The sequence below is a fragment of the Seriola aureovittata genome, chromosome 18 (assembly GCF_021018895.1).
Source record: "Seriola aureovittata isolate HTS-2021-v1 ecotype China chromosome 18, ASM2101889v1, whole genome shotgun sequence".
NCBI classification, from domain to species: Eukaryota; Metazoa; Chordata; class Actinopteri; order Carangiformes; family Carangidae; genus Seriola; species Seriola aureovittata.
In genome coordinates, this window is record NC_079381.1 from 13737401 (window position 1) to 13765280 (window position 27880).

The 27880-nt window shown below is 39.5% G+C and overlaps 2 protein-coding genes across 2 annotated transcripts; one reads left to right on the top strand and one right to left on the bottom strand.

The window, feature by feature from the left end:
* Positions 1 to 590: 590 nt before the first annotated feature.
* Positions 591 to 22767, bottom strand: LOC130186451 (nipped-B-like protein A). The gene is made up of 47 exons (XM_056403600.1): positions 22642 to 22767; positions 21181 to 21329; positions 20414 to 20579; positions 19929 to 20029; positions 17400 to 17508; positions 17160 to 17308; positions 16424 to 16554; positions 16251 to 16341; positions 15608 to 16126; positions 14006 to 15499; positions 13648 to 13761; positions 13234 to 13416; positions 12868 to 12939; positions 12670 to 12759; positions 12472 to 12572; positions 12292 to 12378; positions 11951 to 12182; positions 11407 to 11558; positions 11222 to 11302; positions 10980 to 11080; positions 10736 to 10865; positions 10557 to 10639; positions 10218 to 10350; positions 9983 to 10126; positions 9788 to 9874; positions 9278 to 9495; positions 9081 to 9177; positions 8893 to 8991; positions 8587 to 8733; positions 7969 to 8103; positions 7775 to 7873; positions 7620 to 7673; positions 7411 to 7519; positions 7160 to 7296; positions 6797 to 6937; positions 6582 to 6675; positions 6105 to 6259; positions 5889 to 5979; positions 5559 to 5732; positions 5224 to 5414; positions 4947 to 5054; positions 3948 to 4148; positions 3526 to 3672; positions 3017 to 3381; positions 2734 to 2908; positions 2255 to 2443; positions 591 to 1603 (listed from the first exon to the last, which is right to left on the bottom strand). The coding sequence occupies exons 2-47, from the start codon at positions 21242 to 21244 to the stop codon at positions 1244 to 1246; spliced, it is 8100 nt and encodes a 2699-aa protein (XP_056259575.1). The 5' UTR covers positions 21245 to 21329; positions 22642 to 22767; the 3' UTR covers positions 591 to 1243.
* Positions 22768 to 25067: 2300 nt separating this feature from the next.
* On the top strand, positions 25068 to 27834 carry mlana (melan-A). Its single transcript, XM_056403693.1, has 5 exons — positions 25068 to 25303; positions 26137 to 26229; positions 26400 to 26496; positions 26800 to 26907; positions 27546 to 27834. The coding sequence occupies exons 2-5, from the start codon at positions 26141 to 26143 to the stop codon at positions 27612 to 27614; spliced, it is 363 nt and encodes a 120-aa protein (XP_056259668.1). The 5' UTR covers positions 25068 to 25303; positions 26137 to 26140; the 3' UTR covers positions 27615 to 27834.
* The last annotated feature ends 46 nt before the right edge of the window (positions 27835 to 27880 follow it).

The following is a 27880-nucleotide window of genomic DNA, read 5'->3' on the forward strand; positions in this document are numbered from 1 at the left end:
TATATGTGTTAAAAATAGGATAAAATATAAGAAAATGAAAAATAATAATATAACAAATTTTGGGATTTCAAGTATTATACAAAATAAATTTAAATAGTTTTACTTACATTATCCAACAGAACAGATATATTTTTTATAGTATATAATATATATAATATAATATTATAATTAAATAAATGTAAGCCAGTTCTTGTTTATCATTTCAGCTACAAAAAATAAGAAAAATACATTTCCCCTAGAAAGACATATTACATGTGAGAGACATCGTTTTTTATTACACTGAAATGTTCAAATCGATGTGTATGTTTTGAAATTCCCAATTTTCATTTTTGCTCCTATTCAAAATGGTTGCTATATTTTAAAGGGTGGAACTTGTGTATGACCACTCATATTATCATATGATGGTTATAACTTCTCACATACAATTATAAGCTGGCTTAAGGTTTGGTAGCCTTCATATAGACCCAAGACAGAAACGATTCTCCGATATATAGGTATACAGGTATTCCAGTAGCTGAGAGTCCTTATCAGCTTGATTCCACAGACGCAGTCACAACAGAACTGTTCACAAAAATAAACCCAAGCAAGTACCAAGGACATAAGAAAGTTTTATTGCAGTATTTGTTTCACCAGAAGAGCAGGGGCTCACTTTTTTTGCTCTTTGTTCTATAACATCAAAATCTATATTAAAAACAATATAACTTCCCCTGCATATAGGCACAGATACTGCACTGCTTTTAACATAAATAAATTATATCAAAGATATACACAGTGTGGTTAAACAATAAAATGTTTAAAAACAAGAAGAATGAAAGCAATTAAAAGTTGTCGGCGCTCAGGTCAAGTGAATAAATCCATCTGGTGCTAGTTTAAACTCCAAAAAACACTTTATTAAGAACATCATCAATACACTAATTTCCAACATTCAGTTTAATTTTTTTTTTACAGAATTATGTTCAGATATAAACATGTGTTAAACTATGATACAGTGGGAGTAAAAATCAAACAACCAAGTTGCTGCACAACAGCGAAGGAACTCCCACACAATGTTTTCCCAAACATTTCCTTCTTGTGTTTTTCTTGTGATTAACTTAAACATCTCTGTATTCACACAGATCAGTGTTCACAATGCTTGTCTTCCATCAGGTCCTTAAATCTAAAGAGGTTTCGTCCTCTCTCTGTTTTAACATATTGGATCCAAAAGGATTTGGGCTGTGAGGGGTTTCTGAGTAATTTCAGTTGATTAACTCTTAGTCCCCTCCTTGGCAGCGTATAGCACCCTTAACGTCTGTGCCACTTTGTTCGTAAGCTTGTGTCCACTTGTCAAGGAGATTTTCTTATAAATAATGTCTGACTCCTTGATAGTGTCAACCCAAGGCACCTTTTTGCGACCGTCCCGTTTCTTTGCCACAACCCAGGGCCCGGAATAAGACCCAGTCATCCAGTGTATACTGTAGCCAGTTTTGGTCTTCTGGATGACCCTGGCAATCTGTGGTCTGTCTTTGTATTTGGGACAGCAGATGGCAATGACGTCCATGGCCTCCACCTTCTCATTCATGTGACCTGAATCCTCTACGGAATCCCTGCCTTTCCTTGGTTTGCGCTGTGGATAAAAGACGCAGCGTGTTAGCGTGTCCAACGTGAAACCTTTATACACAGAAATCTTACACAGATGTTTTTAATGTTGGGGTAATATGTGAGGTGGAGCTACAGCAGAGATGCCAGCTAAGTTGATCTGTTTGCTGCAATAATGATAACAAAATTAAATTGCATAAAAAACATTATAATGTTTGTGTACACTGGAGGAGAGAAGCATTAGAAGGTCATATCATGTTATATAGATATTGTATATAGGAATACAGTATATATATATATATATATATATATATATATTTAAACAGGGTCAAATATTTTCTTTTCTCATCATTATTCATTCTAGTTGAGTGTACAGTGCTGCTTTGTGAAACCTATGATGTTGAGTTTTTAAGACTGTGTCAGGGAGGTGTTGGTTCAGTTCTTCTGTAATTTCTATGGTTTTAATAAAAAATCCCCCCTCCTTAGATGACAAAGTTTTAAGAAACCCACATTTCCACATTTTCCCAAAGCAGTAATAAGTGACTTCTATTGTGTAGCTTAACTGTGATACAAACATGACCTCACAGAGGCCAAGTGTGAACAGTTTCTGTGCAAAAATAGTTTCATTACAGAACAGTTAACATAGACATCCCAAATTTAAGGAGTTTTAAATTCTTACTGCAGGTGGATCGTCATCCTCACTTTCCTCATCATCTGTCTCCACTGGAGCAGTGTGATTATTGTGATTGTGGTTCTGGGGTTTTGGGCCCCTCAACAGTGAAGTAATGGCTTTGTTTCTGGCATTGGCACTTGCTTCACCCTCCTCGTCCTCTTCGTCACGATCCAAGTGATCCATCAGTACCTTGAACTAAGACACAAAAGCAGGCATAAGTTAGTGAGGACAAATAGAGCAACTGGCTATTCATCTTGTGGCCACTGAAAACATTGCACATTGGATTTTCATTTGCATTAACTGACAACCAAATACATGACATGACTATCTGAACCTGAAATTCCAGTAACATACTGTGTTTTGCACACACTCTCTCCCACACACACACACATCTTTTTGTCTGCTACATATCCCTGAGATTAAGATAACACATGAACAAATTCAAAACTTTCTGAATGAGGAAATGCATAGAGCTGAACACTTACATCCAAATACTGTTTCACAATATTCCTCTTGGTCTCATAGCTGAGATCTGTGTTGGCTAGATCCCTCTTCAGGTAGTCCAGTGTCTGACGAGGGTTGAAGTGCACCTTAGATTTCCTGTTCACAGCCTTGTCGTACACTTTTGCAGACTCCGTCGGTGAATACTTCTGGATTTTGCTGTAACACGAACAAAACGTTCAGCTGAGCTTGTGTCTTGTTAACAACTACACTACAAAGGATATTTAGTGAAAGATTTGTCGAATGGGTGTATTTGGTGTGGCCTACCTGTCTGAAAAGCCAAAGAGATTCTTCAGGTGCTGTTTGAGCACCAGCAGCATCAGAATACCCTGTGAAGCACTGGCAAAGTCCAGCAGAGGGCTGGGGTTTTCAGGCAGACGCTCCATCACTGCATCTTCATCTTCCATGTCAGAGTCAGAATCAGAAACCACAGATTTCTTCCGCCTGTGGGCCACCTCATCATCCTCGTCACTGCTGCTAGAGCTGCTACTGCTCTGCTCTTCGTCCTCGTCTTCATCGTCGTCATCATCATCATCAGAGCTATATTTCCTCCTCCTAGACTGCTTCTTCTTCTTCTTCTTCTTTTTTATCTTCATCTTCTTTTCCTGCGGTACAGGCTCTTTCCGTAAAGACTGCAAAGAAAACAAAATAATTCAAAGACAAACTACATATACCAGACATGTAATATTATTATATTACATTTGGATTTGCATATCATGATGAATAAAACAACTAAGAACAATGACTCATATACAAAATTGCACAAAGCTTCTAACCTCCTTGAAAGACTGGAGAAGGTTGCTACCAGAGACAGACAGAGTAATGTCTATATGGTGCATGATGAAAAGAGGCTCCTCCTGGGTCTGGTAGGGGAAGCAGGCCAAGTTGTCTGCTATGAACAGCAGCATGTTCACCTCTGTTTTCTGCAGGGGACAAAGAATAAAGCATCCAAAATTTAAATTACATACACATATACATAAGAATTCTTTTTACAATTCACTGATTCCTATGCAGGACTGCATCAATTCAAACATCAAGTGGGTCAAAGCTTTGAGGGTATGCAAAGATGTGGTTGTGTGTAAAGCTTTGGGAGAAGCAGTGGAGCTAGCTAATGCATAGACGGATGGTTGGAGATACAAAAAACTACCAATCTACACACAGAGAGGATAACTGATCTGAGGGAGAGCGGCGAACTTACAGAGCTGTCATCAAACAGGTTGAGCAGAGAAATGAGGAAAGCCCTTCTATGTTGTCGGTTCCCACGGACCATGGTGTAGAGATGAGAGCAGAGAGCAGAGTCTGAGTCATCGTGACGAAAACCCCGGACCGCTGTGTCTTTCGATCCCTTTATGGCCTGCTGCACCTGGTAAGACATCTTCAACCCCGCGACTGCCTTCATCTGTGAATTCACGGAGAGATACAACTTAGCATGTGCAGAGATGAAATTGTAAGTCCCTTAAGTCTTTGGTCTTTGGTCCTTCTAAGTCTTTGGTCCCTCTAAGTCCAGAGGATGTATCACTAGTAAGCTAAACCACCTCACCCCATATGTGAAGTCTCATGCAAGAAATCTTGGTGTTATCTTTGATTCTGACTGCTGTCTTGTTCCATCAGTTAAGAATCATTTCCAAACTCAAGCCAATTATATCTTTCCATGATAAGGAAAAAGTAATTCACGCCTTCATTACATCACATCTCGACTATTTTAATTTCCTGTAGTTGAGCCTTCCCCGGTCTTCATTAACTCACTTGCAGATGGTACAAAATACAGCTGCAAGGATGTTGACTGGTACTAAGAAGTGCAAGCATATCACCCCTGTCCAAGCTTCTTCATTAGCTCCATATTCATTTCAGAATCCAATTTAGGACCTTGCTAATTGTTTGGCATTTTTGGCCCAACTTATCTGTTTAAATGTCTATAATTCTGGATTGGTCCCTGGTTGTTTATTGTTGTTGTTAGTATGTTTCTCTTTGTGTTTTTATGTTTTTCTTTTTTTCATTCTTTAAAAACCTATTTGTGTAATGTGTAATATACTCCTGTAAAGTTTTCCTTCCTTATAGCATTTGCAGTGTAGCTTAAATCATTTTAAATTCTCCTTTCATAACATCTACACTCTACTGCCCTTAGCAACTGTTAAAACAAACCATCTTATTTACGCTTCTACCTTTTCTGGTGATTATAAACCAGTAAGCCACTCACATGGATGAATCCTGAATATTTCTTGTCAATCTCCACCAGCTGCTGATCAGCCTTGTTCTTCATCGTTGGCTCAGGGTCTGTTCCCATGGCAATCAAGTAGGGCACACACTAAAAAAAAAACAATTGCTTCCAATCTGTGAACAGCTCATGATGCATTAAAAATAACAGTGTCAGTGTATGATAAAAAGAATATCTCACACAGATCTTGCATGTAAAATGTAAAGAATATTTAAGGTGATCCTCATCAAAGTGCGGTGGAGTGAGATTGTGAACATACCTGTACAGGATGGATGAGGCCCTGGTTGAGAGTCAGTGTAATGACACTCAGGGCAAAGTGCCGAACAGTGGACTGTGAGTGGAAGAAGGACTCCAGCACCTGCTTCAGGTAAATCTGCATTATGGAGCTGCTCATGCCTGATGAGATGTCCCCCATTTCCTTCAGATCCTCCTGCTTGGCTTGGTTCTTCCCTAAATATACAAAAGCATCACACTGATCAGTCTGTGGTTGTTATACTTAACTGACATGTACAATGTAGATTAACACATGAACATTCAATGATGATCCTAAGATAATGGGAGTAACAGAACACGAAATGGATTTGTAAAACTCACATTCGCGATCAGCCTCCTGCATTCGAGAGTCCTCCTCCTGCAGGTATGTCTGCAGGTTTTTTAGCACCTGGATCTTCAGACTGACCAAACTGTTCTCATCTGAGAGAGTATTGTTATACAGAACCTTCACATCCTGCACGAACATGAGCTCTGGGTGCATGATGAACTGGAAACCTTGAGACCATGGAAACAATTTAATTACAGATGTCATTACTGAGGAAACTGACGTCAAAGACACAAGCTAATAAAGGATGAGAGTTGTCAACAATAAATGACAGTATATATATAGCGAATACATCTTATGTTAAACGGAGATGAACTGCACTATACCTAGACCTATGATGGCCTTGATCTGGACCTCTTCATCTTCATGAGTAGTGAAGTAGAGCAGAAGCTCCAACACTTTGTCCTTGATGACAATCTAAGATAAAAAGGGGGGGGGGCATGGCAAGAGTCATTCATCAAAACAGGTTCCTCAGCAGTTCTGCATACAAGCAACATTATATAATCTTGTTTATGTTTATAGAACAGAGTGCTGCTGTTTACCTTGCTGGTACCCTTGAACTCCTCTTGGTCAAAATCAAAGTGTCGACAGAGAGCCCCCACAGTAAACAGTGAACGCAGGAGAGTAGGTTTGTTAGTCGCCAGAGTGGAGCTGTTAGGGTCCTCTTGGTGCTGTGTCTTCAGTTTTGCCAGAGCTCCTACAAAATCATACAGACAGTGAAAACTAAAGAAAAAATAATTGCGGGCGTTGTTCTTCTAGTTCAAACAATAACTTTTAACTAAGAATCTGGATAATAAAACACTATTCGGTGACTGTTCAATTCTCTTATTTATATGAATGTGAGATGAGATGGTGAGTATAAGCTTAAAATGTAACCTTTAAATTTAAGGTGAATGAACAGGTTAAAAGGGTTAATAAGCCCTATACACGTGTTATTAAATTCTTCCTCCTTTTTTCCATTTTAAGATGTATGAGAATTCTGCTACCAGCAAACTAATGTTGCAGTGCATAATCCTTACCATAGTAACGATTAAAACAAGCCCAAACAAACTTGTAGTTGTGTGTGACCTTGTTCACAACAGCACCAAGACAGCTCACACAGTGTTGTACAACCTAGGAAGCAAGCACAATTAATTATATTATACTATATGCTCATAACGATTGTCTCACATTTATGCTGTTCATGTTTTCAGAGAGCTCTCTGTGAAAGCTGTTAATGGCAAACGTGACTGACCGTCATGCCATATTTGATGATGAGCTTCATCAGGTCTTCTTCTATGGTTGTGAGGAAAGTCTCACTTGGGAGCTCCATCAGAGGCACGACCAGCTCCAAGATCTTGGCCACGTTGCATATCACCATGAAGTCATTCTGCGTCTGAATTGACAGCACAAAGACACATGTCAGCGGCACAGTCTGAAGCCGAGCTCAAAAATGCATTTTCATTTTGCTGCCACTACATGTTCCTATAGCATGACATAAAAATTTGTGCAGGCACCCTCTCAACAAATGATTTCTCATACTTTCAGTCAAGTAAAATATAATATGATAATGTATTATATTTATAATAATATATGAGTACAATGAAGTTGTACTTACATTGCACTTAGTGGTCAGGTAAGGCTGCATGGTCATGGCATGTTTGACCATTAACTGTGCTCGGATCTTGCTAAACAGGTAGAGAGTGGTGATGCATGCTACCAGACGACCTGAGTTGACCCCTTTGTCCTCACAGTCTAAAACACAAAAACAAACTCAATAAACATTGGCATTTGTAACAATACAGTAACACAATAAAACTGCAATATGAATTTTATAAGCAAACATATAATTAAATTTCTTTTTATTACCTGCAAGAGACTCCTCATATTTCAGTATGTGTTCCACAAGATTGTCCACCAACTGAACACAGGCCTTCTTAGCAGGTTTGTAAGAAGCGTTTTCTTCGGACTTCAGTAGCTAAACAGTTGCCACACAGAAGTTAAATAAGCTCACACAACAACTATCATAAAGACACACAAGCTGCTTTTGACAGTTTCGACAAATTAAAATAACTCACATTTTGGAGAAGCTGCTCAAACCAGTCATAGCCTGAATCTTTACATGCTGACACCTATGATGAAATCAAAGTGACATGACATGTCAAACACCAAAATATTTCATATGTCAAAGACTGGAAGAGAATTTTCTGTCACAAGTCTGAATAGTACGCACCACATCTGTGATGTTCAGGATCTTTCTGGTCATGGCATCTTTGTCATGGCTGGGCGTAGGGGTGAACCAGAGTTTCTGGAACGTCTCATTCACCAATTTCTGCACGGGCACAGGCATTAAAATATATTTAGTGTATATTAATAAATTAGAAACTGCCACTTGTAAGAGGTTTTCACATAAGGATAAATACAAACCTTGATCCCCTCCTCATCATTGACCCTGCGGATCATCTTCACACACATCTCAGTGATCTTGTGGAAGTCTGGTTGCTCCAGGCAAATATCCCTTAGGATCTTAATGACTCTCTTCCTTACACTGATACCGGTGTCCTATGTAAAAACAAAATGGGTACAAGAACAACTCAATACAAGCTTAACACAAAGTCCATCTTTTGGTTATTGTGAGGTTTTCATAGCAAATATCGGTAGGAATGTGAAAATGAAACATAGAAAGCAATTGTGTGGATGATGAACTAACAGTGAAACATGGGAGAAAGTGAGAATTGTTTGCAGTTCTTCAATTGATCTTTAGGTGGCACTGTGCGGAAAAGATGATTTAACCTCAGCTGAACTTTTGCACTTTACATGAACTTTTTGATCATAGTTTGCTGAAGTCAAGTGCAAAGATCCAACTGACCCTGCCTTATGATAGGCACTGCACACTGTATTCAAACCCCAAGGAGGGCACATGAAGTGACCAAATCAAATTAAATATTACCACCAGGGAAAAAATGGTTACACTTGTGTATGATACAGATCCTCACACTCGGGTGTCAAAAAAGTGAAGAGGAAAGCTTAAGAAAAAGAAATTACCAATATCCTTTCAATGAGCATGTCATAATACTGCTCAATGAGCTGAGGTCGACTTAGCACGAAACGGCCCAGGAGCTCCACAGCTGCCTCTCGCACACTGGTGGAGTTGTCCATGAGGCGACAATGAACCCCACGCTGCATATCCAACTGAAAACAAATAGTACAGCATTAGCATTCAACAAAAGCTAAACATGATGGCTGCTAGTCTGACAGTGTTAAACTGGCAAAAGTGTCTGCTAATGCCACAATGCTCTGTAACAGAATCTGCTGCTGTAGTTGTGTAGCAGCCAGCACAGAATGACTTACCCGTGCCAAAATACTTGGATCCACAGCCACTACTTCAGACAGACACTTCATGGCTTTAGTTCTGACTGCAATAGCACTCTCACCCAGTACCCTCAGAATCTATACATGAGATACAAAAGAAAAAATCTTAGAGACGGGCAACATAATATTATATCTCACTCTTGATTATGATAAATTAATTCTCTTACCTGTGATAAATAAATATCAAAGCTCTGTGCAAACGGCCTCATAGAGGCCAGATATCTGACAATCAGACAGGAGTCCTCATAGTCTACTGTGTTTATCCTGAAAGACAAGTCAAGAGGACAGTTTATTAGCAGGATGAGTGAACAAGCCAAAGAGCATAGCAAATTAGTGCAGTGATCCAGAATGAAGTAGTATTCACCTCAGAGAACTGGAATGTGATGTTGAAGTCTTGATGACCTTGCGAAGGAATTTTTTTCGTGCCTCGGCTCTCTGCATAATCTCCCCAGTTGAGTCAACATTCTTGGAGAGACAGAAACCTTTGGAGTCCTCGTCATTTTCATTTTGAGACTTAATCGCTTTCTCTGCCTCGCTTGTTGTGTCCCTGTACCACTGAGCAATGTAAAATTTCCGGGCAAACTGGATGAAAGAAAGGTGTAAACATGATGAAAATGCTGATTATTTTAAGGCATGCTTTACAGTATAATACCACTGTGACACCAAGGAACACTATTTAACCGATGTGTCTATTACACTGAACATAACAACCTGTCCTATGCCAAACTAATTAAGAGCTTCATGTAACACACAGAGTACACAGGGTGCATATTACTGCATGCAAACACTTGGCATCCACTCTTATGGGAAATTATAAATGTGACCACAATGATTTTTGTAAAAAAATAAAATAATAAAAAAATAAAACACTCACCACAAGAGATGTTTTTGTGTCACTGTTCTCATCTAGGTAGTCTAGTAAGTCCTTCTGAAGTTGCTGGATCTCATCACTGCCTGGAGTCTGTAAGGAGATCAATAAGCAAAGAGCATCTCAAAAGCAGTTCAGCAGCACTGCTTATTTATTGTAAATGTATAGGTATTCAAATGATTCTGTAATTATTTTGTCTACCTCTCTGAGGATGCGGTCAATGGCCTTTTGATCCATCTTGCTACTGACAGAATCTTTACGCAGGCGAGAAGCAACAGTGCCGAGGTAGTCTAGCGACGCTACCCTGAGTGCCATTTCTGTCTGCTTGTTACTGAACTGATGCACCTGGAGCGCAAGAAGTGGAGGTAAAATGTCACACGAAAAACTAATTCAATTGAACAGATTCTATTGGACAGATGTGAATGATGCTACTCACCAAAAGTCGACCCAGTAAACTGAGCAGCAATTCAGCTGCAGGCCACTCAGGCTTGTTGATTGTAGACAGGAGGTCATGAACAAAGTTCTCAAACAGCGGCCTGTAGTCATCCTCTCCCTGCTTGCTGCCACACCTGACACACACAGATACAACCTTTTATTATAATATATTGTTTAACACTGAGCCTTTTAATATTAGAGCCTACTCCACAGCAGGAGCAGGACACTTGGTGTAAAAGTCACTCTTTAACAATCTAGAGACAGAGCTAACAGACCTATAGATTGTGGCTTAAGGTTAATAAGGAGTGGATAAAATCCGGTATTGTATAGCGAGACTCACTTCTTGAGAAACACAGATAGGAAGTTCTGAGCTGTCCTCATGGCGGTTTCATAAGAGTTTGTGATAAAGACATCTTTATCCACCTAGGAAAAAGTATGCAATATGTAAAACAATTTCTGAATCAAAACATGTTTTCTCATAAATATCTTTTAAATATCAATTAAATCCTTTGTCTATACCTTCTTGTGATGTTCATCCTCTGTATCTCTCTCAGAGGGAAGGTGCACCACACACTGGATGAGCTGTAGAACCAGGGCTGTGACCATCTGGATATACAGGGGCTCTCCTTCTGAATCACTGTTGTTTAGCCTGGGGCAGAATGAGACATTTGTATCCTTAAGTTTACTGAGCATCACAGGGGACTTCAATGATCAGTTGCTCTTGTCATTTCACTGAACAAATATTCACTCTAGATGTAGTTACCTAAAGTTCCTGAGGCTGCGTTTACTAGTAGGCAGTCTAGCGAGAGAGGTGAAGATCTCTTCAAGAATGAGCTGCCTGTGCTTCTCATAACGAGAGAAGACCTGGGGAAGAGTAAAATGCAAAGCACTAAATCAAAAATATAATAAAAGAGAAGTCGTGCAGGGACATGTCATCAAAAAAAAAAAAAAACACCAATCTGATTCAAGAGAAAAATGCTAAACTACTAAAAAAAAAAGACTTACTGCTGTCACTAGTGTGATGGCACATAACTGCAGTTCATTGACATTCTCCACGAAAAACGGTGTAATACCCAGAGTGGACACCTAAAAGTCAGGCACAGAAGCAATCAGGTACGTTAGAGCACGGGAGTCAATGGTTAAATAGGGACAAAAACTTAAATGACATCAGACTAGATTAGGAGTCTCACCTGGAGAATTGTGGTGTCAGTTAGCAGCTGGATCTCCAGAAGCTCTGAGATGCTGCTAACAATATCACACACTTTGTTGTAGAGCTTGACTACCACCTTCTGTTTATGGGTGGAACACTTTGCTTTCTTGGACTTTGAGGTATGCCCACCACCTGAAGTGAGGAAGATGAGTAGAAAATAAAAGTTGATTAAAAAACACTTTTAACATCAGATGAAAAATACCAAGGACATATGAGTCAGGTCTTTGAAATTATTTTCTTAATAAATTTATCTTTGAATGTGTCAGATATTTGCAAATATTTGCACTTTTTTGGAAATAAATCCATGAAGGTTTTGCAACTGCTTCCAGTTTTGGCTCATCACTAGATTTTCAAACAAGCCCAAAGATGATTTAAGACACGATCAGTTCTAAGAAGTCCAACGTGGATCAGACTCATCTACTTGTTATTATGTACATTTTTCACAAATAAAAATAGCTCCTGGAAATCAAGATTATTGCAATTTTGTAACGTCATTGAGAAGAACGGAAGAAAACTGTGCTAACCTCCGTGGGGATCCACTCTGTAAGCCGGGTCATACTGAGGGTAAACAGAGTTTTGCAGATGGAACTTGGTGTACTGCAACACCCGCTCAATCACGTCCTCTATGTACACAGCCTTGGGCATGTGTGGAGATGTCATAATGTTGAGTGCAGTCAGACAGGCATCAGCAGACTTAGTCACCCGCTCAATGATAAGGTCACGCCACAACCGCTCCTCATCCATGGAATCATTATCCTATGAATTCCAAAAACAATTGGTAAAAAAATAAATCAACTAAGAAGCTCTAAAATGAAAGAAAATCCTTATCATTCCGCAGCTAAAAAAATATCATCTGACAACTTACATGATTCATTAATGTGGAAAGTTTGACGCTGTCCTGAATGTTCTTCTCCAGGATATTCAAAATTTTCACCAGTTTTCCAGATGAAAGCTATGGATCAAATAGATGACGATGATTATTTTCACAACGCAGTTCTGAACCTGTGTGTAATCATGTGACAGTGCACGAAAATACTTCTTTTACCTTGTTAAAGGCGCCCATAGCTTTAATCTTAGCAGAATCACTGCCTAGCTCACTCAACTGGTGCTTTCCGAGCAAGAGCTCTTGAGGTATGTCATCATCATCTGTGTGAGGGTACAAAGTTATAATGTTGACATTTTTCAGTTCACCTATTCCAGAAATGTCAAGAACTCTGCAAACTGTGCTGTCCGTGATGTTTACCTGTGCCAGCAAGTTCCACATCCTCAAGGTTATCAAGAATGCTATCCATATTGGCTGTGAATCTCTTAAATGTGGAGGAGTCCATCATATCTGTTAAACAAATGTAAACAAATTGATTCATAAGAATATGTACTTTTAAAATGAATTAGTATTGAATTTGTGCTGAAGATGTTCAAATTCAAAGTGGTAAAACAATACCCTCTGGTGTCAGCTTGGAATCGTATGCCTTCCTGTTTTTCTGTTTTTCCTTTTTCTTCAATTTTCTGGCAACTGCACGAAAAGAAAACACCATAACAATAAGTCACATCCTTGACAGAAGCAACAAACACTCAATCACGGAATATTTAATCAAGAAAGACTTGGGTGCAGTAATCCAACTATCTAGGGAAATGGTCTGATTTATGGTTTCAAATAGCAATTATCTGAATGACAGCTTTCAGAAACAAGAATCACAATTTGAATTATCTGACAAAAATGACGCATTTCTTCTTTTTTTTGTCCACTGTCTGAGGTTATAACTGAGATAAAATCATTTTGCCTTCAGACTAAGCAAAAAATCCTCACCATCACTTAGGCTTGGTGGTGGAGAGTCTTCATTCAATTCATCTGGGTTCCGTTCACGATGACGGCTACCAGACCCCTTGCGAGCATTATGAAAACCACCACTTCGACTGTGCTCTCCAGAACCTTTCCTGTCTTCAGACTTCCATGACTTTTCATGGTCTTTCTTGGACTTTTTCCTTGCAGCTGAAACAATAGCAGAATAGGATGAGTCAGAAAATAACGTTTTAAAGAACTTTAAGCACCAATTATGACATTATTAAGTAATTTTATAAAATGTAATAAAAAATATCCAATATTTGGAGGTACATATTTTTCTTCTTACTCCAAGGTAAAACATTATTCCATCAATGGTGATGACAGACACTCTGGATGTGTATGACCAGACATTGTGAATTATCTAGGTTTAATGCTCACACTTATTGTCAGTATCAGAGCCATCATCATCATCTGAGTCCACCTCAGCGTACTTGGATTTCTTACTGATCATAGAGTGCCTTCGCTTGTTTGTCTTCTCACAAAATGACATGTCTGTAAGCACAAGAACTGGGTGAGCTGTAAGCACAAAAATAATTTATAATTCAAAAGAACACACAATCACCAACCACTTTTATCCACAACTTTTTGTTTGAAATAAGGTCTGTGACAAGAATGATTCCTGAGACAATGGTTTAAAGTAAAGAAACAATCCAGAAACTGGGCAAAATCACATTACTCATGTCCATGCCCCTACAGTTTTGGGGATGGATATTTTAATAAACAAAGTAAATCATACCTCTTCCTGATTTATCAAAGGAGGAGTATCTGGAGCTGTTTGTATTCCTGCTTTCCTTAATGATCCTTTTTACCTCATCAACACTGAGTTTCTGAAGCACAACGACAGGCTTAGCTCCTTTGTTTAAGTTCTCTATCAGTGACACTCTCTCCAGTCTGACCAGGGGTTCACTCCAGCCCTGTATCAATTTGCTTGAAACTTGTGGTTCTTTTTCTTTCCCATCCCGTTTCAATTTTGGGATTACAAAGTTCTTCAGACTCCCTGTCTTGCCACCCAGCAGGTATGAGGGGAACTCGCTAGGTTTTGACTCTGCTGCTTGGGAAGACTGCTGTTTGTTACCAGACTGGCATCTAATGCTTCCATCCAGACCTTTCTTCTCTTTCTTATTTTGGGGGTTTTGAAGGGTGGAACTGTCTGTCCTCTGACGACCATTGAGGTCAGTGGATTTCCTGCTCCCATCTTGCTTCACTGTCATGCTGTCAGATTTAGTATGACGATCAGGAGAGTGCCGGTTGCAGTTTTCCCTTGATAATGTCTTGTGTTTCTTTTCCTTGTCCCTGTCTCTGTCCCTGTCTCTGTTCCTATCTTTGTCTCTATCTCTCTCTCTGTCTCTATTTGTATCTCTCTCTTTGTCTCTATTTGTTTCTTTCTCTTTGTCTCTATTTGTATCTCTATCTCTGTCTCTATCTTTGTCTCTATTTGTATCTCTATCTTTGTCTCTATCTTTGTCTCTATCTCTGTCTTTATCTTTGTCTCTAACTATATCTCTATCTCTCTCTCTATCTCTGTCTTTATCTCTATCTTTATCTCTATTTTTGACTTTATCTTTATCTTTATCTCTGTCTTTATCTCTGTCTCTGTCCTTATCCTTTTCTCTAACCTTGGCTTTGTCTTCTGCATGTCTGGAGTTGCGCTCCGCCTTGCTCATGGTTTTTGGAGTCTCAGGTTGGCTGACATGGGTTCGGTGACTGTTGTGGTTCTTATCCTCTTTGTGGCGCGAGTCCGAATGCTTGTCATGTTTCTGCCGTGGTGTGTCTGGACGTCGGTCATCCGAGTGTCCCTTGGCACTGTCCATTTTGCTTTCATGCCTGTGTTTGGAGTCCCGCCGGCTTTCCTGTTTCTGTTTAGGGGTTTCTTGTTGCTCATCTGAGCCAGACTTTCTGGGATAGTCCGAACGCTGCTTGTTTATCCCTGGTTTGTTTTCAACAACTTTGTCTACCTTTGCATCCGACTTTGACTTTAAATGCTGTACGTGGTCCTCACACAACTTCTGTGCTTCCAATACCACTACAGGCTGTCCAATCACTCTGCCCGCTTGCTGCAGATCAATACTGACCATCAGAGCTGGCCGACTGGCACCGTTACTTGCAGCACTTGTCTTCTTGGGTGTCATCTTGCTGCCCGTGTGGCCCCCTTGTACAGCAGGCCAGTCACTTGCATCGGCTCCAGATTCCTGAGGATACGAGTCTTGCTTCCGTTTCTTCAGTGGCTTGTCTGCAATCAAGAACATTGTAGCTTAGCCTCTCTACATACACAAACAAACTTAGGGCAGGGAAAAAATGCAAGAAGGCACAGGGCAAAAGCAGACACACAGAAATTCACCTTTATCTTGGACTTCTTTAGACGACCGTTCTCTCTCACTGGCTGACTCACGTTCTATTCTGTCCATCTCTGCAAGTGCATCTATCTCAGCATCCTCATACACAACCCCACTGATGACTCCGACCTCCTTGGTATTTGGCCGAATGGGAAGCTGCTGACAGTTTACCTGCTCCTCAGCACTAAACCTGTGTGGCAAGTCCTGGGCATCCCTTGACAACTGATTATTATTCATCAAATCAGTTTCATGGTCTGAGTCCATATGTGCCCTGGGAGGAAGTTCTCCAGCTTCATCCATGTCTGGCATCTTCACTCTGGACAGTTTTAAAGTCAGCCTTGCAGAGTCTTTTGATGGAGAACTAACAATGTCGTACAAGGTATTTTGGTCCATCTGGTCATTTTCCTCTTTACTACTTTCTCTCTGCTTCTTTTTCTGGTCAGCAGAGGTGAGGAGCAGGTCAGGTGCTGCACTTGGTGGCACACCAGGTAGAGGTGACTGCCTGATAAGAGGAAGCCTGGACCCTGCAAATAAATTCAAGCAAAAGTGAGCACCAGAGAATAAGTTTTGGCAAAGAATGAATTGCTAGTGTATTATTTTTGATACTTCAAAATGAAGAATAATCGACTTGTTGCTAAGGCAGCATACTTTCTATAGTCTCTTCACTCCCAGCAGGAGAACACACAGACTGTGGTGATTTAACTGGAAATGCGGCAACCCTCATGGAGGGCTCATTCTCCTGTTGGAACACAAGACGTTTATCATCACTTAGCCAACATCTCCTGATGTCTAGTTCAGGATATTTTGATTCTCTGCATTACCTCATTTCTCAATCTGTGAGCCACGTTCATGTATTCTTCATCTGAGCCTAATCTGGCATTATGATTAGATGAATTACTTGATAGTTGTCCAGAGACCTTGTTGTCATGGCTGTTTCTCACACCACCAGAAACTAAAACAGAGGGCAATAAAACAAAATCTCCAGTTACATTATTTGCAATGGGCAATGCATCACATCTACACATAAGATAAACAGATTGCTTTTCCACTTTTACAGATGGCTGTAGGTTCACCATGTTACAGTAAAAAGAATGATTGTTTTCCTCCAAAAATTAGTGGGAGGAATTTCAAGGTATTCAGATAGCTCATGGTTAGAGTGTAACCAATGTTCTGTGAAGGAACAATGAGTGATCACGCCCTCACAGTCACAACTAGAAAATGTACTTTACAGCATGTAGTCATCTTGTGGAAGTCTTCTTGTTTTAGGCAGAATGCTTGTGTAACTTACACTTAACATACACAGTACTTATACGTAATCAAGATTATTTATCAAAATGGAAAAGCATATTTTCAATTGCAACATTTTGATAAATGGTTGTTGACTTGAGAATTGTTAAATATTGTCCATCTTGTCTGCCAGCAGCAGTAAAAATGCACACAAAGTTAAGATTCAAAACCTCTTATATGATATCCAATGTTTGCTGTGTGCTGTTATTCCTAAAAGAGCGCTGGCAGGCAGCTAATGACATGTTTCTCCTGACTTCACTTTGTACTCACCTTGCTGAGTCTGTTGGTGTTGGGAATAACTGGGTGGATTGTACTGCATGTAGTCTGCAGGGCTCTGAGGAGTATAGGGACTAGGTATAGGGCTGTTCTGCTGGGGTACGAACCGTGTAGCTGACCCAGACTGTCGGGATGCAAAACATCTGTAAAAGGAGAATTGTAAGAAGTCGTCTTAGCAGAAATACAGATGCTTCTGCTTTTTCATCATCTGTCAGTATATTGGCACCGCCTTACCCAGAGGGGCTTTGAGGGACAGTGGTTTGCTGATAATTTGATGCTGGACTCCCATGCACCTGATTCTGGGATATCTTATACTGTTGCATCAGTGGCTGCTGCATTACACCTAAAAGATAACAATCACAAAAATCTATTAGCAAGGTTATACAAACAATGAGTTGAATATATACTCTTCTGCAGCACCAAAACTCTCCTGTGTACCAAGGTAATGGAAACTCAGTCATATAGGTTTTCATATCCGGTATTATCTACACTTCTAGGTAGGTAGCTCAGGTTCAACGAAATACTCATTTGAAACAGAATAACACCTCCTGTGTAACAGTCTCCAGCTAAACCAAACACCATCTACTCAGTAGCAATAATGTGTGCTAATATTAAGACAGTGCCAGGTAATTATATGGCAATACAAAATGCGTTTCCCAATTTAGTAGGTACACATAATACAATCTTATAAATCCTGCCTTCCTTTTTTCCATTAACAGTTTGTCAAAGAGGTTTTACTTCAACTCTATGGTCCTTTTTGAGGCCATAGTTAGTGGTATTGTACTGGATTATATTTTAGTAAAAGGTGTTTCTACTATTGTGTCCAGCTGGTTCTAAACTATAAATGTGGGTGGATGAAACATTAGAAACACATTCAATATAAAGCCATCCAATACATTTTTGTATACTTGTGAATACTTGTGAAAATTATTTGGAGTTCAGAGTGATGAAGGCGGAGGTTATAGCTACAGGACAATACTGAGGGTTTACCAAGGTGCAAGGTTATGTACATCCTGTCTGGTGACAGGATGCCCACCTTCAGCACATTTTTGGAATAGCATTTCACTGGATCAGAAGCTGTTACTGCTGGCTAAAATTGCTCATATATTGATTAAGAACACGTTTCGCTCACCACGTCATCAGGCTCATGCATCAATATTGACAAAAGATCTTTGATTATATCTTTATGGGCTGAGTGTGTGGTCATCACCACAAACATGTGATTTTTTTTTCTGACTAATGACCATCTTGTAGTTGCCAGCATCTCTGACTCTGCTGTTCACACGGTGTACGAAGCTTTTCCCTCTTTTATTCTCTTTAGTACAAATAATGATTCAGTATGAAAGTGCGTATGCATACTATATGCTTATAATTACCTGTAATTGCAAGCTAGTACAGCTGCTTATAAAACAAAAAGGCTTTCCTGAACAAAGGCTTAAAGACAAATATGAAACTGTTTATGGCAATTAATGATGTAATTTTTGATTACAAAGCAAAGCTGCTAAGCATTTAAGAACTATATTTGAGTTTGAGTTTTAACCCTAGACCATTATTTTTCAATTCTTATAAACTTATCTAATAAACAGTGTTTGGCCAGGTCATCTGTCTCTCAGATTCCTTCAGCCACCACAATCAATTTAGGTGCTCAAATTATTGGAAAATGGCATAAAAATATTGGAAAATCATTTTCCAATTACTCTGGATAATCCACAGCCTTGAACAATTTTCTTTGGCATGTGCTGCATGGCGAGCTACGATTACAGATATGTAATAATTTGTAGAATTTATAATTAATAATAATGTATAATTGGGTGAACTAACCCTTTAAAGTAGCTTAATGCGACAACTGGAAGAAACTGTAAGCCTCTGTCAAAAATGAAGAACATACTATAATATTATAACTATAATATACTATAATATACTAACATCTTATCAACATGCTGTATGCTGTTAGCTGGGAAGATGGTCACCAATACATTAAAGAATCACCCTGGTTTTGTTCTGACAAACCGCAACATAACACTGCACAAACCTGGCAACCCCAGCACAAAGACTGGACATTTGGAATGTCATATTCACTATACCAATATGTTAGCTATCAAGAAACTGTTTTATACGGAGATAGGCTAGTTTCGCTCTGTTTCCAAAGTTTGAACTAAGCTAGGATAGATACACACAGACTACTCATCTGTAGTTAAGTGTTGCATTGCTCCTTACTGCTTATACTGATCATTTAAGACTAGACTTTGAAATTATAACCATATATTAGCACAACAAACTTCTGAATCGAAACAGTAAACAACACAACTCGTGATGTTAGAAGGAGTTCCCAAACTTTTTCTGTCTCGCCCCCCTTGGGAAGCGAAAAAAATCCCCTTTGATTTGTTATAGCAGAAAAAAAACAGAAGAGGAACTAATAACATTAATGCTGACAGTTTCAATGATTACTGCTAGATGGCAATAATAACCATATTAGTTACACCTGTGTTTGACGGGTCCAAATGTCTGATGTGTAAAAGGTCTAAATTTTCACTCTGTTTTTCCTCATGCAGTCGCTCTGCCCCACAATTTGGGAACCACGCATGTAGTGAAACTATGGACAAGTAATGCAAGTGACCCAGGAAATGCACAGATGAATAATTAGCTGGCGTGGAAGCCATAAGCACAGCCAGGCAGAGAGCATGCACTGAGCTCAACTGCAGAGTCAACAGCAATGACTCAATGCCTCCTCACCACCCCAAACTTTGCACTGGGTTGGCATACTTTTGTCCCTGAAGATTTTGGGGTTCCTGGACAGCAAAGTTTGTAGAAGCATTGGCATGTCACCCTCGGGTTCATCATTCCCCAAGTTGTCCTTCAACTCTCTGGAAAGCAAACAAAAGAACAGTCCAGAGTCATATTACAGGAAATAGCTGCCCACTTTCCTAAATGCAGTTTTGACTATAGCATTCTGATGCCTCTACCACTTTCAGTGCAGTTTAGACTAGCCCGTCATGATTCTGACAACCGAGAGCATGAACTTATCGATCTGGTAAAACAGTGACTATAATGTCATCATTGAAATTGAATGAGCAATGCCCGGCTTCACTGGTAAACAGTGATGTTATCACACTTTGTAATACATTCACAATAACATTGCTGACAACCATATTGCTGTAACAATGATTTCAGCTACTACTGGCAAGGTTTTCTCTCTTAAACTGGTAGTGCAGCGAGGTGTGAAACATTACTTGATACATGGTACTTACATGTGTTCAGTGGAGACTTGGTTAAGACTTTGTGCCAGCTGAGTCACCAGGTTCTCATCCCGACACACCAGCAGGCTGCTGACCTCTTCAGAGATCCTTCCATTGTAGAGCAGACTCTTAGCAGTGGTGGCAGGGAGAGGAGAAGGCAAGGGAAGCTGGTTCAACACTAAAAGGATGATTGAAAGACAAGTTAGGTTCGTTGGAAAATGAAAAGAAGCAGGATGAAATCATAAAATAAAACTTTCATTTTGGTGTTCACAACTTTCTATTCACAATTAATAGTTTGAAGGCTTCCATGTGTGATTTAAAAAATCTGTAATAATCTAATGAACATGCTCTCCTTTTTTTTTTTTTAAAGGCATTACATATATGGTAACATCAGAGTAAAGCAATGTCCATCGGTCTCTATTTTCATAATGACACCCCTTTGTTATGTAAACTTTTACAATCTAATGAGATCAAATACAGTAGTTCTGCAATAAATCATATCTTGGTGAAAAGTATAACGTTCTGTTGTTTAAAAAGTTATTCTTTATTTCATGTTTTTCTTTCATCAGAACTGATTTAGGTACCTGAGCCTAAAACTTCCCGTCATGAAATTCATCTCAGTTTGCCCTGAACTCACCAAGAGTGAGAAGCATCACAATTAACCATCTTCTGATATAATTACACAACCAGTCAAGTATTCCTTAGCCTTGCCGCATCTTGGTTTGAATGTTAGTGTTTAGGCAATGTGAACAGCATTAGAGAGATGATGTTGCACTTACAGTCTGTCAGGCTAGCAATTCCAGCAAGAGTAGTGATGGGGACATGAGGCATATCACCATTCATGCTGAAGATGAGGTCGAGAGGTCGTGTCAATGCACAGGCTGCTCAATATCACCAATCTCTTCCTATTCCTCACATCTCCAAAATGCTGCAGGGACAAAAAAAGTGGCAACAGACAGTCTTAAAGAATCCTCACTGTCAACAAGGTTTGATGCCATTACATGCAGCACTGTTCCCATTAAGATCATTAATATTAAAAAATGGTCACATATTTTCCATGTAACTAGAGTGTGCTTCTTGTAGGATAGGGATTCAAAACTGTGTCAGCTCATGAGTGTGCATTATTACAGTGCCAACATAACTGCACCTCTGACGTAGACAGATTATACCGGCCTTATAGCAAGCCTGGGCACGTCTTTACAAGTTATCGATCTGCAGCAGCTTCTGGTGTCAACCAGAAGGTTCTGGTGTCCAAACCATCTTGTTCCATTGGTCTTTTATCATTTTATAAATTCACACCTTCACTACGTGCATTTTTTTAACTGTGATATTTAAACCTCCTCAAGTCGAACATGCAACGGCTGCAGAAGCGTACAGTCAACAATTTTAGCTCTCTTACAGATGCAGTGTGTTGTGCATTGCTTATACACTCGGGTGGTGACAAATCTATCTGATATAATTAATGATAAAAAAGTTACAACGATTTGTCTCTCTGTGTCTCTGCATGTATAACCTCTAACGTTAGCTTGTATGGGGTTTTTATATTCATTTTAGCAGCTAAGACATACTATACAAAGAGCAATTAATAAAATTTTGTAGCTAGTTATATCTCGAATTATGTCTTTTGTTACTGTCAGTTAAGGTTTCCGGGCTGCCCAAACCATAGTAGCGACATTAGCACAACATGTCACCAGAAGTGAACGTATTATTACTGCGCTATTATTATTATGGCATCGTAGACACTTGTTAAAGGGACGAGCGAGGTAACGACGATTGTGAAAGTGACTAAAATCAACTCGGGGTTAGCCGGCTAGCAACAACTAGAGATGCAGCTAACGTAAGCTAGCTGGCTAGGTCTATCTGTAACTTGCCTAAGCTAGCATCACCGGGAGTGCATCGAACCCATTTAGCCGTGGGCTGCCGACTCTGTGCCGCTGTTCTTATCATACAGGTCGCGTATGGGTTTATATTTTCACCTAACACTTGCTATGGCCTTCATCGATGCATCTCTAGCTCACAAAGTGGACCTCGGACTTGCCTAAGGAAGCGTAACCCCGACCCGACGCCAGGGAGGCAGGGGTACAAAGCAAAGACCCCATCACAAATCAGAATTATCCCCCTGTCTGATCCCGTTAACGGTTCCCAACGGCTGCCTTGTGTGTCTGACAGAGCGGAAACACTCAGGAAGGTAAACAATTTGTCTGAAAAGAGGTAGTTATTTTTGAATCTGGCTTATTTACCTCTGGATGGGATGAGAAAGAGAAGTGGTTCTGGTGGAATAGGAGGAGGAGGAGGAGGAGGAGGAGAAGGAGGAGGGGGAGGAGCAGGAGTAGGATGGCAGCTGGAGCTGGAAAAGAGTCTCTAGCTCCCTCTCCGTCCCGCTGTTCAAACAGCTCCTCCGAGTAATAGCTAACACAACGGCAGTAATCCCCGTCGGGAGGACCGGGGGGGTTGGGGGTGGGGGGGTGACTCTTCTTTCTCACGGCGAACATATCTATTGGAAGGGAGAGAGCATCCCCTCAAAACGGCCTCATGAGAGGATTTTATCGGACGTTGGAAGTTATAATTGTGGGTACAGTTCAATTTCGGGGGAACATAGACAAAAAAGGGGGTCCCACAAAGTACCTCGATACCCCCCTATTTCTTTCAAATTGGAAGAATCGTTAAAGGGAACCGGTGGGGAGTCAGGCTAACTGACGTTCATGACCCCTATATGTCCCAAATCACAAGGAGCTCCTGCATTCTTGGTTGATTTCTCGGTGGTGCTAGTGGTGGTTTGCCGACAGCAGTTTTTCGATGATACATAGATTTATGCGTGAAAATAATAAAATCGTGTCATGATGTGAGTCTTCTTAACGTTTAGCAGCATAAAGGAACTGTAATGTTTACATCTGGTCCTTAAAGTTTTGACCAGCATAACTAAACTTCCTGCCTTTCCCATTGCAGTGCACTAACAGGGGGGTATAGTAGTTTCCACAATGCAAGGTAAATTTATATTTTTTCACTTCACTTTCACTTTGATGTGATGTGATGTCGGCTTATAGATTTGACATCACATCAAACACATGAACAATCAGCCAATCAGCTGACTGCTTCCTACTAAAAACTTAACCAAGTCTTGCCCAGGGCTACAAAAGTCCCCTTCTCCCTCGTAGATTTTCTCACATGCTCCAGATTACTCAGGAATGAGTGTGATTACATATATCTATTAAAGAATTCACTCATCCATAGTATCTAAGATTCTCTAAAAGCATCGAAACTTCAGCTGAAGACAAGTTAAGACTGACTCAATTTCATAAAGAGGTTTTGGTCTCCCTCTTGTGGAGAAAAATGAAATATTCTTGCAGACTAGACAAACATTTTGCTGTACATTGTCTCTTGCATTGCCTTCTCTCTGAATGCCTTCTTGTCCAGCTTAACCCTCTCAGACCGTGACATTTCCATTTTGATCATCTTAGGAAAATGTTTGTGCAACACAACAGTTCAGGCCCAGAGGCAACAGATTGAATGATGAACTAAAACAAAAAAACATTAAGAACCAATTGAGAATGAATGGCTGTAAGAAAATACAGTTTTATACAGTGGCATTCATCCTTCATTGGTGCCTTCATCGAAGTTCAACTGGGTATTTTTTTTTTTTTTTTAAACAGATAAAGCTTGATGAGTCTGGAGATGGACTCCACTCAAATGATCCACTAAATCCATTGAAATGAAAAACGTCATTCTTCCATGCCAATCACAATCTACAAACACATTTGCCTCACCTTTTCCTCCACACCAAGCTGAAGATTAAATGAGAAGAAAAGTTGCCCAAGCTCCCCTCTCCTGAAAGGATGACTTCACTTTTTGGAGATTCAAATGACACCAAACTGCTTCATATGGGTAGTATTTACTATGTAGTCTGTTAACTGGTGACACTTTACAGGCATGTAGTGTCTTTATTCCTTTGTGTTTTTGAAGGATCTCATCTTGGCCACCATCTTTTTTTGCTGAACAATGAAAAATAAAAAAATCCCTACACCCTTGTGCAACAACAATGTCTGTGAGAAGTTTTGGATTTATTTCCAAATGTGGTAACAATTTACCACAGACATTTTCATTTTGTTGAATCATTAACTTTTGGTTCCACACAGCCTGTACATCTTACTGTTCTCTCAGTTAGGTACACTGAAAATATGGCAGTAGGGCTATAGCCAATGATCAGCCTCTTGACTGGTATTTATTTTTGAATATTTATCTTTTGAATTGTGATGTAATTATTTCCCTCAAAGTGAAATGTTAAAGACATACAAGTTTCAGTAATCCTTCCCACTGAGAGTAAATGAACAGCAAATAATTTTAGCACTAGAGCAAGTTGGGATAGGCCTTTTTTTCAGCCATGAATCTTTAATTTTCTGTATTTTACATACAACTGTAAAATTCCCATGGCACCTTTAGTTTGCTATAGTAAATTATTGAATCAGGAGTTTATGGCTTAATTTATTTACATTATTGAAGGTGTTACTATTACATTACTGTAGCTATTATACACACACACACACACACACACACACACACACACACACACACACACACACACACACACACACACACACACACACACACACACACACTTCTTTCATATGAACAGCCAGCAGCTGACGCCTGTAGTTTCACGAGTGGATAATGTTGTTGCGTTCAGGGCCGCGGGGTTTCACGGTAATTACTCCGCTTCAATGGGTTTAGCCATGAGCCTCTAACCCGTGACGATCATGAGGGTTTTCTGCCCCTCTCTGCTCTCCGGTAGTACTGAGGCAAGATATTTCAGGAGTGAAAAAACTGAACTTCGAGAAGGCAGTCTTTTTTTTTGAGAAGCCATCCCAACCAGAGGAACGATTCTCTTCAATCTAATTATCCAATTTGGTAAGATTTGGTTCTGTTCGCATTTTTTTTTCTTCCAGCAGAGGCAATCCTATTGTGTATACTGGAGAATAATTTTTATTGTGCAAAGAGTTAGCCTACTTTTAAGTAACGTTATTGTCAGCTCCAAATAGCCTGTTACCTGATCAGACAGTTTGCAGAGGTTAGATGCTGCAGTATGCTGCCTGTTGCATGAATTGATTCTTTACATCTACTGCAACAGGTAATTCAGAATGACTACATTACTGACACAGTTTTTTGTGGGTTAGAGTAGATCCACTTTGAAATATTGATAGGTTATTGTTCTGACTGCTTTGCTGTCTTAACAACCTGTTGATTCGTAATCTTTATATTTAAACTGCACAGATGTCACATTTTCAACTTAATTCTACCTGTAATTTAAATATAATACTTTTTCATATTTTCCTATTGTTTTATCTTAATGGATCTTAATGAGAAGAGGAAGAAAAGAAAAATTATTATATTCCAAGGGATAACAAATCAGTTTAACAGTGCACAGCATCAATTGTGTTGAGACTGATTATGTCCTGTATTTGGTTTCTGAATCTATATTAAGTATATGAATCTTGGTGTGGGAATAATGTTGAGGGTTGTTCTTAACAAATGCATATTTAATATTTAATCCAATACTGCAGACCGATTTGACACCTGGCATGATAGAGTATATAGGAAATTCCTCATCTTCATTTACATGATGAAAATGAATATGATTTGTCCCACTGAAAGAAAATGTTTTATTACATTGTTTGAAATAATCACTGTGTGACTGCATTGTAGTTGCTCAGCTGGTAAAATGATTTTCTCTTGACTTTTAGCTTGATGCGGTGTAATCATACAAACGGAATGCCTCGTGGAGACTTCAACATTCATTTTGCCAGCAGCAGACGAGGATATGTCAGAGCTGAGGAGTATGTATCTATTATTATTTGGTTGTACCATGGAGCTTTAGTATTCTGATAAAAGTCTTTGTTATATGAATATGAATCAACTATGTTGATATGGACACTGTAAATCTCACATGCCAAAGTAAGAGATAAGGCTATAAACTAAACATTTCTGTATGTCTTTGCAAATCCAGGGCAGTGGGAATAGTTCTGCTGGTGGTCATCCTGGCAGCTTTGCTCCTCCTGGGCTGCTGGTACTTCAAGAAGAGGAGTGGCTACAAAATAATCAGGGTGAGACAATCATACTCCCTTTAATGAAGCATTAGCCTTGACATTTTATACTTAAAGGGATGATTAATCTGTGTTATTCTGACAAACAAAAGCAGACATTGAATGTTTCTGCACAATTCCACACATGCCATAAATTGATTTCCACAATTAATTTCCATAAATACTTTATAATAATCTTCAAGATCTTTGTTCCCTTTGGTATATCTTTTCATTCTGCTTTCTCTCCCTTTTCCCTAATGGATGTTTGTCCTCATTTTTCAATGTTTTTCCATAACTTTCAACTCATCTTTCTGTCTCCTGCAGAGCCCCAGATCAGGGTCACCAGGTTACACAACAGGCCAGTTCTCAGAGGCAGGACCTTCAGCAGATAACAAGATGGCTCTTACTGACTTTGGCAGCTTCCGACCTGTGGTAAGATACTTTACAGGCCCTCAATTACAACCTCCTTTTACCTGACACTAGTATTTTTAATGCCAGGAAAAAGATAACAGATAACATGACTATAACAAAATAGACCACTGGACAGACAGTAAGTAATAATGTCTATCATTATTAATATGATCAATCAACAATTAACTAGTGGACTGACTCAAATCCTGCACAACCCAAAGTCCATTACAGAGGGCACTTGTTGAGCTCCAGGGCTCTGAACACAGTGTAGAGCACGTGAAGCTGATGCAATGGATGCCTGAAGGAGAGATTATTATGTCACCAGACCTGGGTATTAAAAATGTTTTATTCCCAAGGGAGGTATGCATTTGTGTGTGCAAGAAAAAGGGGGGTGGGGCTGTTGGTTTCAGATCATATGAGATGGTGCTGATCATCCCTTTGTGTTCCTTTCCGCTGTTCTCCTGTGGCAATTACAAGTTTTAAGAGCTCATCAGTAGAGAGTCCAAGATTGTTTTAACATGTCTAAAGTTTACAGACACAATGCTGAATTCCATATGTGCAATATGTACATTATACATGTGATAGAATGAACATAATGGGATTTTTTTCCTAAATTTTCAGCTGTTTCATTTAGATGTATTTTTCACACCCTTCTCCAGGTTCCTAATGCTCCTCCAGCCTATGAAAAGATTGCCTCAGGGCCACTGCCTCCTCCCTATTCCCCCTGACGGACTTCTGTAGATGATGTACAGATGTCTGAAGAGAGGAAAATAACGGAGAGCGAACTCTAAACCTCATCTGTTGTCTGATATCTAATCTGTCACCGTCATTATGGTTCCATATGCTTGATAGCTAAATAGGTGAAACTATTGTATTCCTCACTTTGTAAAATTATTCACATGTATGAATGCAATGTATATACTGTAGGTTCTGTCACTAAACAATAAAAAATTATTTCACAAGGAAACGGTGTATAAGTAAGCAGTTCAAACAC

Excerpts from the sequence above, each read along its gene's own strand:
- LOC130186451 (XM_056403600.1), bottom strand. The coding sequence starts at position 21,244 with ATGAATGGTGATATGCCTCATGTCCCCATCACTACTCTTGCTGGAATT. Across the intron at positions 9,496-9,787 it reads ACACAAAAACATCTCTTGTG|TTTGCCCGGAAATTTTACAT; the intron begins GTGAGTGTTTTA and ends TCTTTCATCCAG. Across the intron at positions 2,909-3,016 it reads CTCTTTGGCTTTTCAGACAG|CAAAATCCAGAAGTATTCAC; the intron begins GTAGGCCACACC and ends TTCGTGTTACAG.
- mlana (XM_056403693.1), top strand. The coding sequence starts at position 26,141 with ATGCGGTGTAATCATACAAACGGAATGCCTCGTGGAGACTTCAACATT. Across the intron at positions 26,497-26,799 it reads GTGGCTACAAAATAATCAGG|AGCCCCAGATCAGGGTCACC; the intron begins GTGAGACAATCA and ends TGTCTCCTGCAG. Across the intron at positions 26,908-27,545 it reads TTGGCAGCTTCCGACCTGTG|GTTCCTAATGCTCCTCCAGC; the intron begins GTAAGATACTTT and ends ACCCTTCTCCAG.